General features: G+C 34.8%; 1 protein-coding gene across 3 annotated transcripts in view; it reads left to right on the forward strand.

The window, feature by feature from the left end:
- ci (transcriptional activator cubitus interruptus) overlaps positions 1-17209 on the forward strand; it is a 216204-nt gene that overhangs the window by 140990 nt on the left and 58005 nt on the right. For all 3 annotated transcript variants that reach the window (XM_089649155.1, XM_089649156.1, XM_089649157.1), the window contains exon 3: positions 12790-12920. In XM_089649155.1, the coding sequence (XP_089505281.1) occupies positions 12790-12920 (131 nt within the window). The remainder of the gene's footprint in view (positions 1-12789; positions 12921-17209) is intronic.

Raw genomic sequence — 17209 nt, forward strand, 5'->3', positions numbered from 1 at the left:
TCTGCGCGACCAAATAATCAGTCAAAACTGAAACGGAAAGGGTTACATAGTTATTCGTGCGTCGTCGTGTAGATCTTGAGGTGCTCTAAAAAGTATGCTGAGCAGAAAAATAAGTTAAAATATAATTAGTACCAGCTGCCGGGGTGGGTAGAGAGGATGGACACACATGTTCCTTGTTTTTTGTACCTTTCACTCAAGAATCTCTCTGCCCGTAGCCTATGGGACTTTCAGGCAATATAATAATGTTTAATTTTTTGCGGGCTCTTGACATAACCCATCTCTTCATATATTTCATTTAGTTATAAAATTTAATATTTTATATATAGTGTACATCTATTCTAAAACGACTATAAAAATATTCCAATACCTACTAATAATAATAATAATTGGATAATTTGTAGAGCGCCGTTTTTGTGAAAAATCACCTCAAGGGCGCTGTGCAATTTATTTCCATTTAGGATCTACATTTGTTATTTAGAAAAGATACCAAAACATACTTACCTGGCAAGTCACTTCCGACAAACACACTCACATTAAAAAGTTTATGCTTATAAAAGATAAAACTGCACGCAGAGGACACTATATCAAAAAACACTGGTCATCGCATGACCTTAAGTCTGCTATAGTTTTTATTTTAGTTTAACTGTATTTTAACTATCTTAAAAAGCCTACAAATTGTTTTTTTTTTAAACTTCCGATTTTAGTTGTCCGGGTTAAATCTTCCCCAAAGGAAAAACTTAACCCTTAACTGTATTTTAACTGTCTTAAAAAGCCTACAAATTGTTAGTTGTTATCATTTTTATTTATATATTTTTAATTATTATTTTTATTTATTTTATTTTTAGTATTTTTTTTACATTTTGTTAATTTAAATTGCCGTCGACTGTGAAAGTTGAGGTTTCTGAAATTATGGATACGACTGTCTGAAAAGGTGAGTTTTAAGTTTAGACCTAAATTCTGTCGAGTCTGCGATCATTCTCAAATCATGCGGCAATTCATTCGAAAACACGGCGAAAGCACGCTCACCGAACTTAGTATCTGGTGTGCGCTTTGGTTCCTTCAACCTTCCGATAGCTGATGACGTTGCTGACCTAAGGGTTGACTGTCGGGAATTGGAATCTTCTGGAATACACAATTCTGATAAGTAAGCCGGAGCCATTCCGTTAAGTGACTTAAATACCATCCAGCATACCTTGAACTGGATTCTTTCAGGACATTTGAGACGGTGCAGATTTTTGAGATGCTCTGAAATGTGGGAGTATTTAGATACTCCGGTACGTACTACGTACTAATATTTGGATTTTGGACAACATTGAGACATAACCCACGAAGAACTGCTAGGCTTTTGGCTTCCTTAACATTTAAAGGGAGTTCATTGAACATTTTGAAACCTTTGTAATAAATATTGTTTTGTGTTGCCGATAAATTTGTCTTAGGAAGCCTAAAATCGTCGCAGCTTCTCGTAGGATAGCCATGGACTGTACTATTAATACTAATACTTTTTTTTAAATATTAACTGGTAACATTTTATTTTTCAACTTGTATATAAATGCTAGGTTATTATAGACCAAACGTTGCCACACACTTAGAATATTGAGTTGGCGTTGCATTGTTTTTAGCCTATCATCTACTATAGCACAATGTGGACCTCATACCGCTGTTCTGAATTATTTCCATTATTTTAACTATCGCTATATATATAGTAGTTCAGGTGGGATGCTACAGTGGTGTTGTAGACCAACTTCCTTGTTTTAGGGTCTAACATTCCCCTTATCCTACAAGGCGATGCCATACGTAGTAATGCAAAATCATGTGTTTTGGTTTGAAAATTTGGTCGCCTAGAAATGTTTCAGATGCTTTAATTAAATACTGCGAGTAGAATACATCTTGGCCTTTGAAATAATCGACTATTTTTTAAATAAGTCTTTTTATAAGCCCAGAAAAAAATTAATGTAAAGGCCTATGAAAACTGCTTTAAAGTTCAAAATCTCCTACTTACGAACCCATTTTCGGTTATGATTTTATTGTATAATGTGGCAAATTAAGTTATTTATAAAATGATCGAAAAAAAATTAAATATTTATGACTGAACATCAACTAAATAAAATAAAAGGCACTTTTTGGCCGTGTTTTTTTCTTGCATAAATCAAAACAGGCGGATGGTGTTAAGCGGTAATTTAAACCTTATCGCCATCTACGTAAGGGTTGTTATTGATAGCGGCTCAATTTAAAATATTACACTACGTAGTGCATCGCCTTAACTAGAACCTTAGAAGTTAACTTGTGTAGTAGTTCAGGTGGGATACCACTGTATTGTAGATCAATTTCCCTGTTTTAGGGTCTAATTGTCCCCTTATCCTATTTAAGAAGTTAACTGTTTTTGCAATTTTTTGTTAACATTTCAAAGTTAGTTGGATATTTGACTGACTTGATCGACCCTGTTTTTTTTTCAAGTGCAAATTACAGTGTTATTCCCATTTCCTTTGTAATTTCGATGTTCATCGATTCGATAAAACACCTTTATTGTTCTTCCTTTATAAATCCTGTTCCTGTTTGGTCTGCACATTTCATTTTAAAGTATATATATTTTTTTGATATTTTATAAATTTTATTTTACTACATAATAATGTTGCAAGCTCATTGCATTAAAATAACAAAGATTGCCCATCGAACAAATAAACATCTAAATCAACAATTTTCTTATGCACAAAACGCGAACTTAACACGCACAGATTTCATTATAACCATTGATAAAGATTTCTCTAGGTGGCCCTTCTTACGACGAAGATGAAATCAGACGAAGACCGACACAGGAAAAAAAGTAACCGTCGCAAATCCTTGCACTGTTGTACCGCCCAACATAAAAGTTTATTTTTCTCTCTTATAGAACATAAATGTATTTAATTAAAATAAATACCGGAATTAATATTCTCATTTCCAATTACACGCGTTACAATTATGTCCTCTACGTGCGAACTGTATCTTAATTTCTCTAATTTTATTTTATTTTATAGTATAGAAACAAACAGTACATGATTTTCAGAGATGAAACAATATACAGGAAACATTTCTAGGCGACCAAATTTTCAATTCAAAAACACATGATTTTGCATTACTACGTATGGCATCGCCTTAATACCATGACGGATTGTGAAAATATCAGTATATCAATAACAATATTTATATGAACACGTGTTCCGCCGTCCTCATAAAACATTCGATTTTAACTGATTCATTGTTAGGAACTCTTTCAATTCGTTAGTTAAAGGTTGGAGTCCCATTTTTAACAAGAAAGCGAATAATATTTGTTTTTGCTGTCTGCATTCTTTGAAGCCCCTCTCTTCTTGCAAGTCCAATCTCTTTCATTCTATATCGCTGGATTAACATAATTCTCAATGAAGCCGTCAGTCAAAGCAGAGCGTGTAGCGTGCGAGCGCGTAATCGCTTCGATAATGCGTCGGTCCTACCGCATAATGGTTCGATTCCGTAATTGGACGCTGCGAACCTCCCACAGTGCTGCCACCTGACGGTAATTTGCCACTCAACCAAACGTTTGCGCCGCAAATAATTATTTTAACATTTTTTTTAATTTAAAAATAAATAAAAAATTTGGCCGGGATTTAATGGGTTAATTTTGTATACACTCTTTTTTAATGTAAATACCGCACGAGAGTTCCAACTGCTCTTAACCGTCTGGAGCCAGTGAGACTATGGCATTCCCAATTTATTTATTTATACTGGGTTTTTACAGATGATCTCACTTACGTGAGAACAATCCATTTATAAAATACACAAATATATATGTACAATTACAAAAATCTACTCAGACATAGCATACATTAATTTGCATGTATCTAAATAACGATTCAAAAATAAAACAAATGAAAATCAAAATCCAAAATTGTGTAAAAGCTCACTCAAATGTGAAATTGTACATAAGTTATACTATGTAATATAATTATGGCATCATATTTGCAAAAAAAATTTTCGTAATCCATTTAAATTATCGAAGAAAATGTCTACTTCAGCACACTCTATTTTATTATATAGTTTTTTTTTTCTCTCTTAGACTTCAACAGTGATTCATATCAAAGCTCTCGAAATACAATTACATTAATTAAACTTGGTTGATACTATCACTAATTACAGACAAACACAACATTGATGAACACAACGCTGTAAGTAAAGAATAATGTACATGTATGCACCTACATGCATACACTTACATATACATTTCATAACAGCAACAGTAATTATTTTTTAGATCAACACGATAGGTAGCTTTAAGTCTTATTAACGTTTGATTTGAAGGTGGCCAATGATGACATTGACAAATCAATGGAATGACTTTTATTTTAACGAGACATAAATAAACTTTTATTTTAACGAGACATATAAAAGTCATTCCATTGATTTGTCAATGTCATCATTGGCCACCTTCAAATCAACCGTTATTTGAAGGTGGCCAATGATGACATTGACAAATCAATGGAATGACTTTTATCTTAGCGAGACATATAAACTTTTATTTTAACGAGACATATTTTAACGAGACATATTTTAACGAGACATATTTTAACGAGACATATAAATTTTTATTTTAACGAGACATATAAAAGTCATTCCATTGATTTGTCAATGTCATCATTGGCCACCTTCAAATCAACCGTTATTTGAAGGTGGCCAATGATGACATTGACAAATCAATGGAATGACTTTTATATATATATTTTTTTATATTAACTCCACACAGGAGGCCCTGAAGAAAATAAAAATCGTTAAAATAACGGCACATTCTCGGTAAAGGTGAGTCATACCCCAGCTTAGTTTTATATTTTTTAATATGTAACGGAATATAATGTATGAGTCGGGAACCAATTCTAGGAACGTTGAACATAATTTGATAGAGTAAAAAAGGGCAGTTTATTAGAGCATTAACAATTTTGAAAAGAAAAGAAACATTCTACGTATTGACGTATTTTACTATTCTATGAAACGTCTTACATATAATTGGGGTATGTTTTGAGGCTGAGTCTAGTGAGGATTAGTAAAAGATGGGGAAGTAATAATAATAATATTTGGATGATTTGTATAGCGCCGGTTTTTGTGCAAAATCATCTCAAGGGCGCTGTACAAATATATAATACAATGATCCATGTTATTACTAACTATATACCTCAAATTAGTATGTACCTCTCTATTCAGATCTGTCCACCAAACACGGTTAAAGCCTTTTCAAATAGCCTTTCAATTCTGAATGGTGGTCTTTAACCAGGGCGATACTGAGAGCATCTACCGCTAGTTTGTTTTACTGCTTACTCTTGCGGGAGGGGTCGAAATGTTAGCCTACACAATTTTAATTCTATTGGGTTAAAATTTGCATCGGTTACATGAATACACATCAATTTGGCACGGTGAATAAATTAGCCATTTATCCAAATTAACTCCTGCATTCAATCGGATGAATTGAAAACATAATGTTTTGCATAATTTTAAATGTTTCCGCAGTGGAAGGCAGAGAAGATAGAACTACACAACAGCAGCTGCCGCAAGTTAACAACTAACAAGGTATAAGCAATATCAACACTTCGTTTTTATTGCACATTTGATGCGTTATGTAAATTCATTTATAAGCGAAATCAATAGATTGATTATTAACCTATGTAATATACACTTCAAAACCTTACCCTTTATGATTACTGCCCATGCTGTCAGTGGTAAGATATAAAAAATTGCGCATAATTAATTGTTGAAGCATTAAGCCCCCATATATATTCTACCAATTTATACAAGTTTCTCATTAACTCTTTAAGATTTTAAGTTTAAAAAAATAAGTTTTTTTTAAGATAATATCTATATATTTGTTATGCCGAAACGTTAATTATATGAATCAAGACATTTTTAACGTAACCTACAGGCAGTTTAACAATTATCTTTTGACGTATGTCACAAAGTAGTGAAACTGACCTTTTTATGTGTTTTGCTATACTTTTTGTCTAATTTGTAATCTTCTCCATAATGTATTGGTGAATAACCGTTTTACGGAGAACATGAAAAAATAAATAAATAAATAAATAAATAAATGAAATTCCCTAGATAGAAAAAAATCAAAACACGTTTTGTTCTGTTATTTAATATGTTATAGGCATTAAAATAAGTGTATCTTTAAATGCAACTAAACCATTTGTTGATAGATTTTCACTACTTTTCGAGTTTTGCGAGCCCATACGCATACAAACTTTTTCTATATTGAATTTTAATACTGGAAATTTGTTTATAAAATTACATTCTATCCCACAGCCAAGTGGGGTACCTAGTAGGTAGTACCCTAAATTACTATCTTCCTTATATTAGCATAAATACATATCATTTTAGTATTTTACTTAATCCTGCGCAAATACATAAGTTACCATTAATAATTGACTGAATAATTGGGATATCTATAGCAAGCCCATAAGACAGAAAAATGCATGGGGTCATCGGAAGACCCACTTGGTTACAGACGTTTTGTTTGGCATCTTGGCCTGTCAAGAGTTAAAAAGCTTAACATTCTGCTTAGTAATAATAATAACATGGCATTTAAATAGTGCAGTTTAGTGTTATTTCACTTCAAGTGCGCTTAACAATAACAAACTTAAAAATGGTAATTCAGTATTAGTGGTTCTTAAAATTATTCCTACATAGCACTCTCTTTAGGGTGAATTGCCTAAAACAAAAAAAAAAACAAAAAATTATTCCTACAGTGTGCCTTACCCAATACAAATCTAATATTATAACACTAAATACACTGTTTATACAAAGTGATGACAAAACTTAGAATAACAATAACAGCAGGACAGGACAAAACAAGAATATTAAAACTAAAACATAATATAAAACAGGAGGCAGTTTGTGCTCAGAAATGAGAATTTTCTGAGCAGACATTTTAAAAAGGTACAATAAGGAGACAACCGAAACCAAACAATTACAGGAAGTTTTAGAATATGGCTTATTACAAAACATTGAAAAGAAGTTAAGATTTATTACTGGTAAGATTTTTTAAATAATTTTGTTTTTAAAGCCCGTTTAAATTCAGCTAAATTCTGGAGATTAGTAAGAACTGAGGGAAGTCTATTCCAGATAAGCGGGCCTGTTACACTAAAAGAATGATCATAGTAAACGAAGGCTTGCTTAGGTTTAAATACGGTATAATCAATATTTAATACCTTTTTTACACATTTTTGTCTGTTAATCAATCAATTGAATATCCTAATCCTGTAATAATAATTAAATTCATTTTGCTGCGCATCTGTTGCCATAAAATATTACGTGCCAATTTATTTAAAAATAAACACATTCGCACCGCAAAACGACCCAAACTTGGGTTCCGGTAAGTGCTAATAAAAGATTTTGCACCCTAAAACCTACCCTAACCTAACCTCACCAACCTCTGGTCATAAATTACCATGTTTCCAGCACATGTCAACATGCCCAGACATTTTTTTTGCGGTCCCTAAATCCAAAACAAATAAAAACGCCGCCCGTATCGGATTGCCGAGAAACTATCAAATTTCTAACGAGCTTATATATTCTGAATACAACAAACAAATAAAATAAACTGCAGTGTAAAAAAAGACAACCATTCGCACAAGAATTGAACAAAAATGTTAATCGTTTTGTATAAGTGCCAGTTTCTAGTTGAATTATTTGTCTTTATGCAATTTTTCTTAATTGCTTTTCGTGCTGTAGTTTTAACGCAAGCAAAATTCAAGGCATTTAGTAACAAAAGCTTAGTACAAGCTCTTCGTTTCGTTGTAATGATTTGTCTTTTTGCTGTATGTGGTGTTGCTGCAAGAAATTAGCGATTTGTAGATAGTTTTTAATGAGGTCTTATACCTTAATTTATTTTTCTTGTTCAGTTTTTTTTGGGGTAGTTTTTCGGGGCAAACCGCCCTTATTTGTTGACACTTTCAAGCGTCGCTGTGAATTATCACCTTTGTTGTCGTGAAACGTTTTAGCTGACGACATTGTATTGAGGATTTGAACTTATTTATGTGATTGCTTCTTGAACTGTCCTATTCTGAATTGTTTATTCGTTTGGATTTAAAGTTTGTAGCCGAAAGCACTTAGGATTGGAGAGATATCGTATTTTGTCTTTTTATCTTTGATAATAAAATAGCAAATAGCAACCTGTGTATATCCGGTGCATAATTGGACAGTTTTATAATATGGCGCCGTGAAGTAATAAAATCATCACAAGGGAGCTTTACACTGTTTTATTTATTCATTTTATGAGTATGTGTACATAACACTGTGTGTAATAAAGTTGTTCAAAGAGTTCCTTGGAGCAAGTGGATGAGTTTATGTTCAAGGGTAGCGATGTCTCCTGTTTTTTAGATATACGAAGAAATATTATATTATAATCATCTTTACATAAAGCTTGAACATCTATTTGTCTACGAAATCGCTATTTCGGTTGTTGTCTAAGACGATCTAGTCACGGTAGATTGGAACTTTACTCGGGACTCGGAACGATTCGGCGGGAAACTCGAAGCAGCAGGAGCGGAAAGCGTGAAGCAAGAAACAGCGGGAAGCATGAAGTAAGAAGCCGTAGGAAGCTGGAAACGATAAAGAAAAAACCTGGTACCAGTAAGTGGGAAGCGGGAAACGGTAAAGCAAAAACCTGGCACCAGTAAGTGGGAAACGATAAAGCTAAAACCTGGTAACAGTACGTGGGAAGCGGGAAACGATAAAGCAAAAACCTGGTACCAGTAAGTGGGAAACGATAAAGCAAAAACCTGGTAACAATACGTGGGAAGCGGGAAACGATAAAGCAAAAACCTGGTACCAGTAAGTGGGAAGCGGGAAACGGAAAGGAAGAAGCAGAGGGAAACTGGAAGCCTGTAGCGGAAAGCATAAAATAACAGGAAGCTAGAAACGCGAAACGGGAAGCAATTATCAGAAAAGAAAAAATATATACGCGGGAATATAAACTACATATACGGCAGTGGGTAGGAAGAAGCTGGAATCGGGTGAAACGGGAAACAAAAGAAGCAGAAAGCGAGGAAAAAAATCAAAGCTGTTCGCTCAAGCTCAATCAATTACTTTATTTCTGTCCCATCATACATTCCAATGTTGGCTTATTAGATTGCCATGTAATACGAGTATACCGGTTGATCAAACTCCAACATCCTTCCCAGTCTTAAGGTGCGTCCACACCAGTAACAAAACGTGTTACAAAGAGTTATATAACCAATGTTATGTAACTTGTTAGAAATTCAACTGAAAAATGTTGTATAACACGATGTTGTGTAACTTTTTTTCTGTTTTTATAGCAGGTTACATGTTACCCAGAGGTTGTCGGTAAAGATCAAAGGAATTAGATAACTTGGTTGTATAACAAGTTGCAAGCTCGTCCACACACACAACAAAACAAAAAAAAAAAACACAAAAAACAAACAACCCACCTTTCAGTGTCCTCCCATCAGTTGATGGAGAACTATCTGTAAGTGAGTGTGTCTGAGTGCGTGGAGTTTTTTTTAATTTGACTGGCGTTCTTTGTTTTGTGTATTTTGTGAGGTATTTTTTGAGGTCTTTTGGAGATGGAGTGGACGAAGGAGAATACCGAAAGATTGATTGAGCAGTATCGTGAGAAAGCAGTACTTTGGGATCCACAACACAATGAATACAAAAACCGTAATAAAAAGCAAGATGGTTGGGCTGATCTAGCTTCCGATTTTGAAGGAAACGTGGATGAGGTGGAGAAGAAAGTTCGGATGCTAATTGGACAATTCCAGCGCGAATTGAAAAAAGGGAAGAGTGGAGACGGAGCTGATGCCCCTTACAAGACCAAATGGATATATTTCCACTCTCTGCTTTTTCTAAAAGATAAAAACACACCGAGGCACCAACAAGAAGTCGGACAGCAGCTCACGGGTGAACTGCAGCAACCAGATGAGTCCACACAGGCGTCAGATCAGGCACAGGTAAACACACTTCAGTTTTAATTAAACTTTAATTAATTTTAATTACATTTTATACAGTTTAATTTTTCAACTTTAATTTAGTAGTTAACTACCTATTTAGTAGGTACCTACATAATAATTATTTGTCACTAAGAAGAAAGTGGGAGGAGAAAAACAATGTAGGTAGGTACCTACTTAATCCCTCGCATTCAGTATCTGTTTTGCCACGGCACTGATCCCTCTTCAGATTGAAAAAAAGCGCTGATTTCATTACGAACCATTCTGCCGACGTCGGAGGGTTTTCTCGGGATCCTTCTGAGCCGCAGAAAGGTATCTGTTGGTTCACCCACGATTCTCCAATGTCCAGGTGTAACTTCACCGGAGGAGGTATCTTCATCATCGAAGGTCCCAGGGGGGGTGTACGATGATGCTGATTGACTTTTTCGAAGAAAGTTGTGGAGGAGGCAACAAGTTAGGACAACATTTTCTGCAGTTAGGGGCTCAAGAAGCAGGGGTTTTCTGAGGACTCTGAATACAGCTGACATTATACCAAATACATTTTCCACAGTGCGCCTTGCTCTGCTATGTCTGCCATTATATATTCTCTGTGGCGAACCTTTTGCTTGTGCCCCCGGATACGGTTTCATCATGTTTGGCAGTAACTGAAAAGCGTCGTCACACACAAAAACGTAAGGAGTTGGCAGTGTTCTCCCAGGCAGAGGTGTTGCCGCTGGCAAATGTAAATGTGATGTTTCAAGAAGCCTCTTGAACTCTGTACTGCCAAACACGCCACCATCAGATATTCGCCCTTGGCATCCAATGCTGACATAAGTAAAACAGTAGTTTGCGTTGACGATGGCCATAAGTACAATACTGAAATACCCTTTGTAGTTGAAATAATCACTACCGCTGTGTTTGGGAGCTTGCAACGTAATATGTTTCCCATCAATGCTGCCACAGCAGTGAGGATAATTCCATTTTTGGTCAAAGTCAGCAGCTAAATCAAGCCATTCTCCTTGACTGCTTGGGGTCTGCAAAAAAAGAAAATATTTCATCATATACTTATTGTTGACAACCCACTTCATTTCTTTGAATTAATGAAATTTGTTTTTCTTTATAGGGGCCAGAAGAGACACAGACAGAGCAAGAACAGTCTACTTTCCTTCCGCCATCTCAAATGAAAAGACCCAGCAAAAAGAGATCCCACAACGACAGTATGGCCAGGGAAGCATACGATGTAATGAAAAAGCTTAGCGCCAGGACCAGGGACGAGTTTGATGTATTTGGGGAACAAGTAGCTATTGCCCTGAGAAATTTGAAAGATAAAATGTTGGTGGTGGACACGAAACATCAACTTACTAACATTTTGTACCACGCAGAAAGGCAAGATCTACGCGGAAGACCACAAGTCTACGGTCATGGAAGCCCACAAGTCTACGGTCAAGGAAGCCCACAAGTCTACGGTCAAGGAAGCCCACAATTCTACGGTGACGTAAGCCCACAGTTGCACCCTAGTACCCAGCAAGTCTACTCTGCTGTCAGCCCAGATGCTTACTCTGCAGCTAGCACATCTGCCGAACCTAGCCCCGTTGACCAAGCAACGACTGACTCGTTGAATTTACTGGATATGTAATTGGCTTTTTAATTGTTTTTTTTTTCTTCATTTTATTTAGCATTATTGAAAGTAATAGTATATAAGTTTGCATAATATATATTAAAGTTTGCATAATAAAATATTTGTTTGAATATAATTATTGATATACATACCTTGATTACATCCTTCAAGAAGACAATAAGGGCCCTACAGACTTCAGGAACAATCTTGGAAATACTCTGCTTTGAGATCTTGAATAAGTAACTCAAGCTTTGATAGGAATCACCACTCGCCAAAAATCTCAGAGTAACTGCAAGCCTTTCTCTTGCAGGTATAGCCCATCGATAATTGGTGTCCTGCTTTGCAATAGTTGGGGCAACATTGATCAAGAGATATTCAAAGTCAGAACTGCTCATTCGAGCGAAATTCCGAAAACTCCCATCATCCCTGATTTCCCCACTAAGGGGATCTCTACCGTCTTCCATCAGATCCTCCATCAGGTGAGTTCCACTGTAACGATGTCGAGCTTCCAGCGAAGGTCGCACCCACCATCTGCGCTGAGTTGGTTGACGGTGAGTTGATATAATTACACAGGCCGCGGCGGCCAGCAAAACCTCTTCCTCCGAAGCCATGATTACTACTGAATCCTCAAATGATTGAAAGTGTTGCATTTCTTGTTTCATGAGGTGTGGACGCGTTTGCTAGTTGTAACTTGTTATATAACAAAATTATAAAAGTTGTACAACAAAGTTTATACAACATATATACATGTTTTAAAACAATTGTTATACAACTTTGCTATTTCGTTACCGGTGTGGACGTACCTTTAGAGCACGTGTTCCAAGTTCTAACAAATCAATGTCCCCTGGTGTACCGATCTCTCCGGGACAGGAGTGCTTCTGGCTGGGGTGGTACACTCGTATCGGATGTCGATGAATTTTTCTAAGCGCTCTTGCATTTCTTGTATATCCAGGTCATACCAGCTCTCATTTTTCACCTTGTCGGCGTTGCCAAAGCGCATTTATGATCTATGAGCATTCGACGGATTTTGCACCCGCCTAATTCCCCGGCAATGCTGAGATCCTGGGTTCGAATCTTTTCACATTGTCTTCAATGATTAAACAATTATAGTTATGTCAAATCAGTTGACAGCGCCGCCGTCCAGGGAGGGTTAAGCGCCCTTGAGGTGATATTTATAATCCTAACATTATTACGACTAATTATTAATTGTAATGTTGTGTTTGTCCACAGATTGTCGGCCTCCAGCTTGCACGGGGAGCTTCAGTACCTGGCCGCCAGAGCGCTGGCGCACCACCCCCCGTTGCCATATGCGCGCGCACCCTACGATCTGTACGGAGCTCATCCGGCAGACAGTCTCAGGGGTATGTTTTAAAACTGTTGATTTTTATGCTATTCACATATATTTTACGTTACTTTTTGGTTCCATGATACAACAGAACTGTGACAGAAAATAACATAGTAGAAAAAAAAAATAACTTTACCTTATTCAATCTAAACTAGCCCACATAATTTAGTGATTAAGGCGAAGCACTACAAATTATCGCAAAATCATGTGTTTTTGGAATCCTAACCTAATCTTTTTACTAACATTATTTCATTTTTATTTAAAGTAAATCAAAATTTAATTATGTTTGTATTTTAGTTTTTATTTTTATCAAAACTAAACGCCGAAACAGCTATCACAATAAAAAAATAAAAAATACTTGCAAAGCTTTTCAGAGAAGTTCTTTAATGGCCTATATTTTCTTATTCAAAACAGGTATAAAACATGTTTAATTTTTGTATTTGCAACAGTGCTGGTATAAAATATGTTTAAGTTTTGTATTTGCAACAATGCTGGTATAAAACAGGTTGAAGTTTTGTATTTGCAACAATGCTGGTATAAAACATGTTTAAGTTTTGTATTTGCAACAATGCTGGTATAAAGTATGTTTGAGTTTTGTATTTGCAACAATAGATACTGGTATAAAACATGTTTAAGTTTTGTATTTGCAACATTACTAGTGTAAAACATGTTTAGGTTTATTTCATAGAACGGGTCAGATTAAAAAAGCATTTATGTTGTTTATTATTGAAGTAATTTTTGTGAAGCCGTAGATTTATTGAACGCAACACCAACGAGAATGTGTTATTTGTTGGGAGCAAACACAACATGATCCGTGACCAAACAGTGGTTTGTACAATTCTGGTGTAACGACCAACAAACCATTAACCAGTGGCGTAAAGCCGCGGCCGGGCTGGGTTTTTAATTTTATCTTTTTTACACAAAAAAATATTTCCTGTGGAATCGTTTCGAGGAACAATGCGTTGAAAAATATTAATATGTTTTCTATACTTACATATTTTATTGATATTACACGTCTACTCTACTGGGTTGCATAAATACATTTGTAGAAAAAACCCAAATCGGCAGAAGAATTAATGTAGGTGTGGGAGGGGGGGGGGGGAGTTAATTAGGGAATCACATGGCCGTTAGAAGGCGACAAATGGTTAATTAAATGTAAATATCATTCATTTGAAAAATACTGTAAATCTATATAAGATTATAAAAAATACTGTTAATTTATATAAGATTATAAAAAATATTCTAAATTTATATAAGATTATAAAAAAAACTGTAAATTTATATAAGATTATAAAAAAATACTGTAAATTTATACTAGATTATAAAAAATATTGTGATTTTGTGAATATTATAGATAATATCCGTCGTAGTAGATTTTAAAACCCCTTTTCGAATATTTTTTTCCTACTGATCAATCTAATAATATTCAACGAGCAATAATGACGTCTTATTTTTTTGGCAGTCAGGTAAACGAGTATAATTCACTAATTTAATTTTTATTTTATTTATTTATTTAACGCCCAGAGGGCTTTTACATGGTTGGTAGTATAATTTTAATTTGACAGATACTTTGAAACATAAAAAATAAGAATAAAATTACATTTGATAAAAGCTATGCAACAAGTCATACAAACACGAGAAACAAAAACAGAAAATTACAGCTATTTGTGGGTTTACATGATGTGTTTAGGAGTATTGTTGGAATAAATGTTTTTAATGGAATGAGTTTTAGAAATTTATCAGAATCGCCAAGTTGTTTATTAATTAATTCATAAAATAATATTACAAAGAAATTTCCAGTATCTGTATGATTTTCCAGCCCGCTTGGGCATCAGTTACGCCCCTGTCCTAACACCGACACGACGTACAACTAACAACCCACAACAGCTACCACGACAACTCCTGTTGTTAGTTGTTGTTGGCGTTGTTAATATTTGCGTCTGCTCCTCGCTCCATAAACAACGCCGTATTGACTGTTGACCGACTGTGACTGTTGACTATTGACTTAACAACGAGCGACATAATAGGCTACCGTACGATGCGGACTTGTCAAATATCACAGTTTTTACAACAAATTAGAAATTAGGTGATCGGAATGCAGAGGCATACACAGATTATACTCATATTATATCATACATTGTATCTGAGGTGTACAGACTACATGAAGTTACACGCTGTTGACAGACATAATCACATAACTCTAGGATAACTCTGATCAAATCTTGGGCGTGATTTGTGTGCGTCTCCGTGTGCACGAAGAAACCTCACCTTTTCTCCCAAATAAACTAAGAATGATACAAAACACAGTTCAGAACGAAAACCAAAATCCACCTCTTGAGAAAATCGTATCTTTGTAATTGAAAGTCATAATAGTAATAATATTTGGATTATTTGTATAGCGCCGTTTTTTATACAAAATATAAAATACATTTCTACGATGATCCATCTTAACACTAATTAGAGACCAACTATTATCAACCAATGGCTAACAGACTGCATCCACCGGTTCGTATAAATACAAAACTATATGTACAATAAACTCTTAGATCAGCAACATCATCAGCTGTAGGCAGACTGATAGAACCTAAGCGCAAGCCAAATACTAAGTTTGGTGATCGCGCTTTCGGAGTATCTGGGCCGAAGGCTTGGAATAAACTCCCTCCGGAACTAAGATTATTTATTATTTATTTATTAACGCCCTATTGGGCTTTTACATAGTAAGTTGACAGTATATGTATATAAGTGTAACATGTACATGGATAAAATAGCTAAATATAATTTACTCATAAGGTAATTAGAAAATAATATGGTAAAGTAAATCAAAGTATGAAGACTTGACCTTTTTTTTAAAGCTAATAAATACTACAAGTTAATACTTAGCAAAAAGGTCTAAAATTAGTTGCCTTTTGAAACTCTCAAAGTTATTAACACCAAATATGTCGATAAGTTTACAATATTTGTTTGCAAGGTGATGAATTCTTGGAATTGGTGAGTACAAAGAGTAGTTAGTATTGAGGTTATTGTTACATTTAAAAGTGTCTATGCTTCGAGTTTGTCTGGCAGGTACATTCATATAAATTAATTCCAATAATTCAGGGCTGTCAATGAGAGATTTGATAATTTTGAATAAAAATAATATATCAGTTAGAACTCTTCTATCCGATAGTTTGAGAAGTCTGGTTTCGGTACGTAAGTTATTATAATTTATAAATTCGATGGGAATATTCATTTTAAAATTGATGTACCGAAGAAATTTATTTTGTACCTTTTCTAAGGCTTGAGAATGGACTTTGTAGAACGGTGACCACACTGTTGAATTATATTCTATTTTACTTCGTACTAATGAGCAATATAAATGTTTTAAAGTTAACACATTTTTAAACTTTGCCCCCATTCTCAAAATAAATCCGAGCATTCTCATTGCATCGCTAGTAGTTTCATCGATGTGTAAGTTAAACTGTAGACTTTCGTGGAATAAGATACCGAGATCTAGAATCTGTGAAACTCGAAGAAGATTAGCGCCATTAATGAAATAAGAAAAATGAAGAGGATTTTTACCTTTGTAAAAACTAATAATCTGGCATTTACTAATATTTAGTTGCAAATCATTTTCTGAACACCAAGCAAATAGTTTATTCAGATTCGACTGCAAAATAGCGCGATCATTATCATCTTTAATTATTCTGTAGATCTTCAAATCATCAGCAAATAACAGAACTTTGACTTTGCTAAAAATATTTACTATGTCATTGATGAACAAACAAAATAATATTGGGCCCAGATGAGATCCCTGCGGTACTCCACTTGATGCCGCAAATTTGTAAGAAGTGAATGAATCAACCTTTACCGCTAAGTACCTTCCCAACAGATAACTCTTAAACCATTCAAACATGCTCCCTCTCACTCCCAACAATTTTAATTTACGTATTAAGATTCTGTGGTTTACTTTATCAAATGCTTTACTGAAGTCAGTATATATGGAGTCAGTTTGATATGATGTGATAAAGCCATTAACGATATCATTAGTGTATAATATTAAATTGGAAAGCGTTGATCTTCCTTTAATAAATCCATGTTGAATTGGTGAGATTACTCCTTTAAATTGAGATATCAACTTGTCTAGTACTAGGCTTTCGAAAAGTTTGGGTAAAGTAGACATTATGCATATTGGCCTATAATTTGTTACTTCGCTCTTATTTCCTTTTTTGAAAATAGGCGTCAAATGACTAAACTTCCAAAGGTCAGGAAACACACCTGATGAGAGTGACTTCATAAATAACTTATGTATGGGATGTGACAATGAAT

Source organism: Hesperophylax consimilis, chromosome 29 (assembly GCF_061612785.1).
Source record: "Hesperophylax consimilis isolate HC1 chromosome 29, BYU_Hcon_1.0, whole genome shotgun sequence".
NCBI lineage: Eukaryota > Metazoa > Arthropoda > Insecta > Trichoptera > Limnephilidae > Hesperophylax > Hesperophylax consimilis.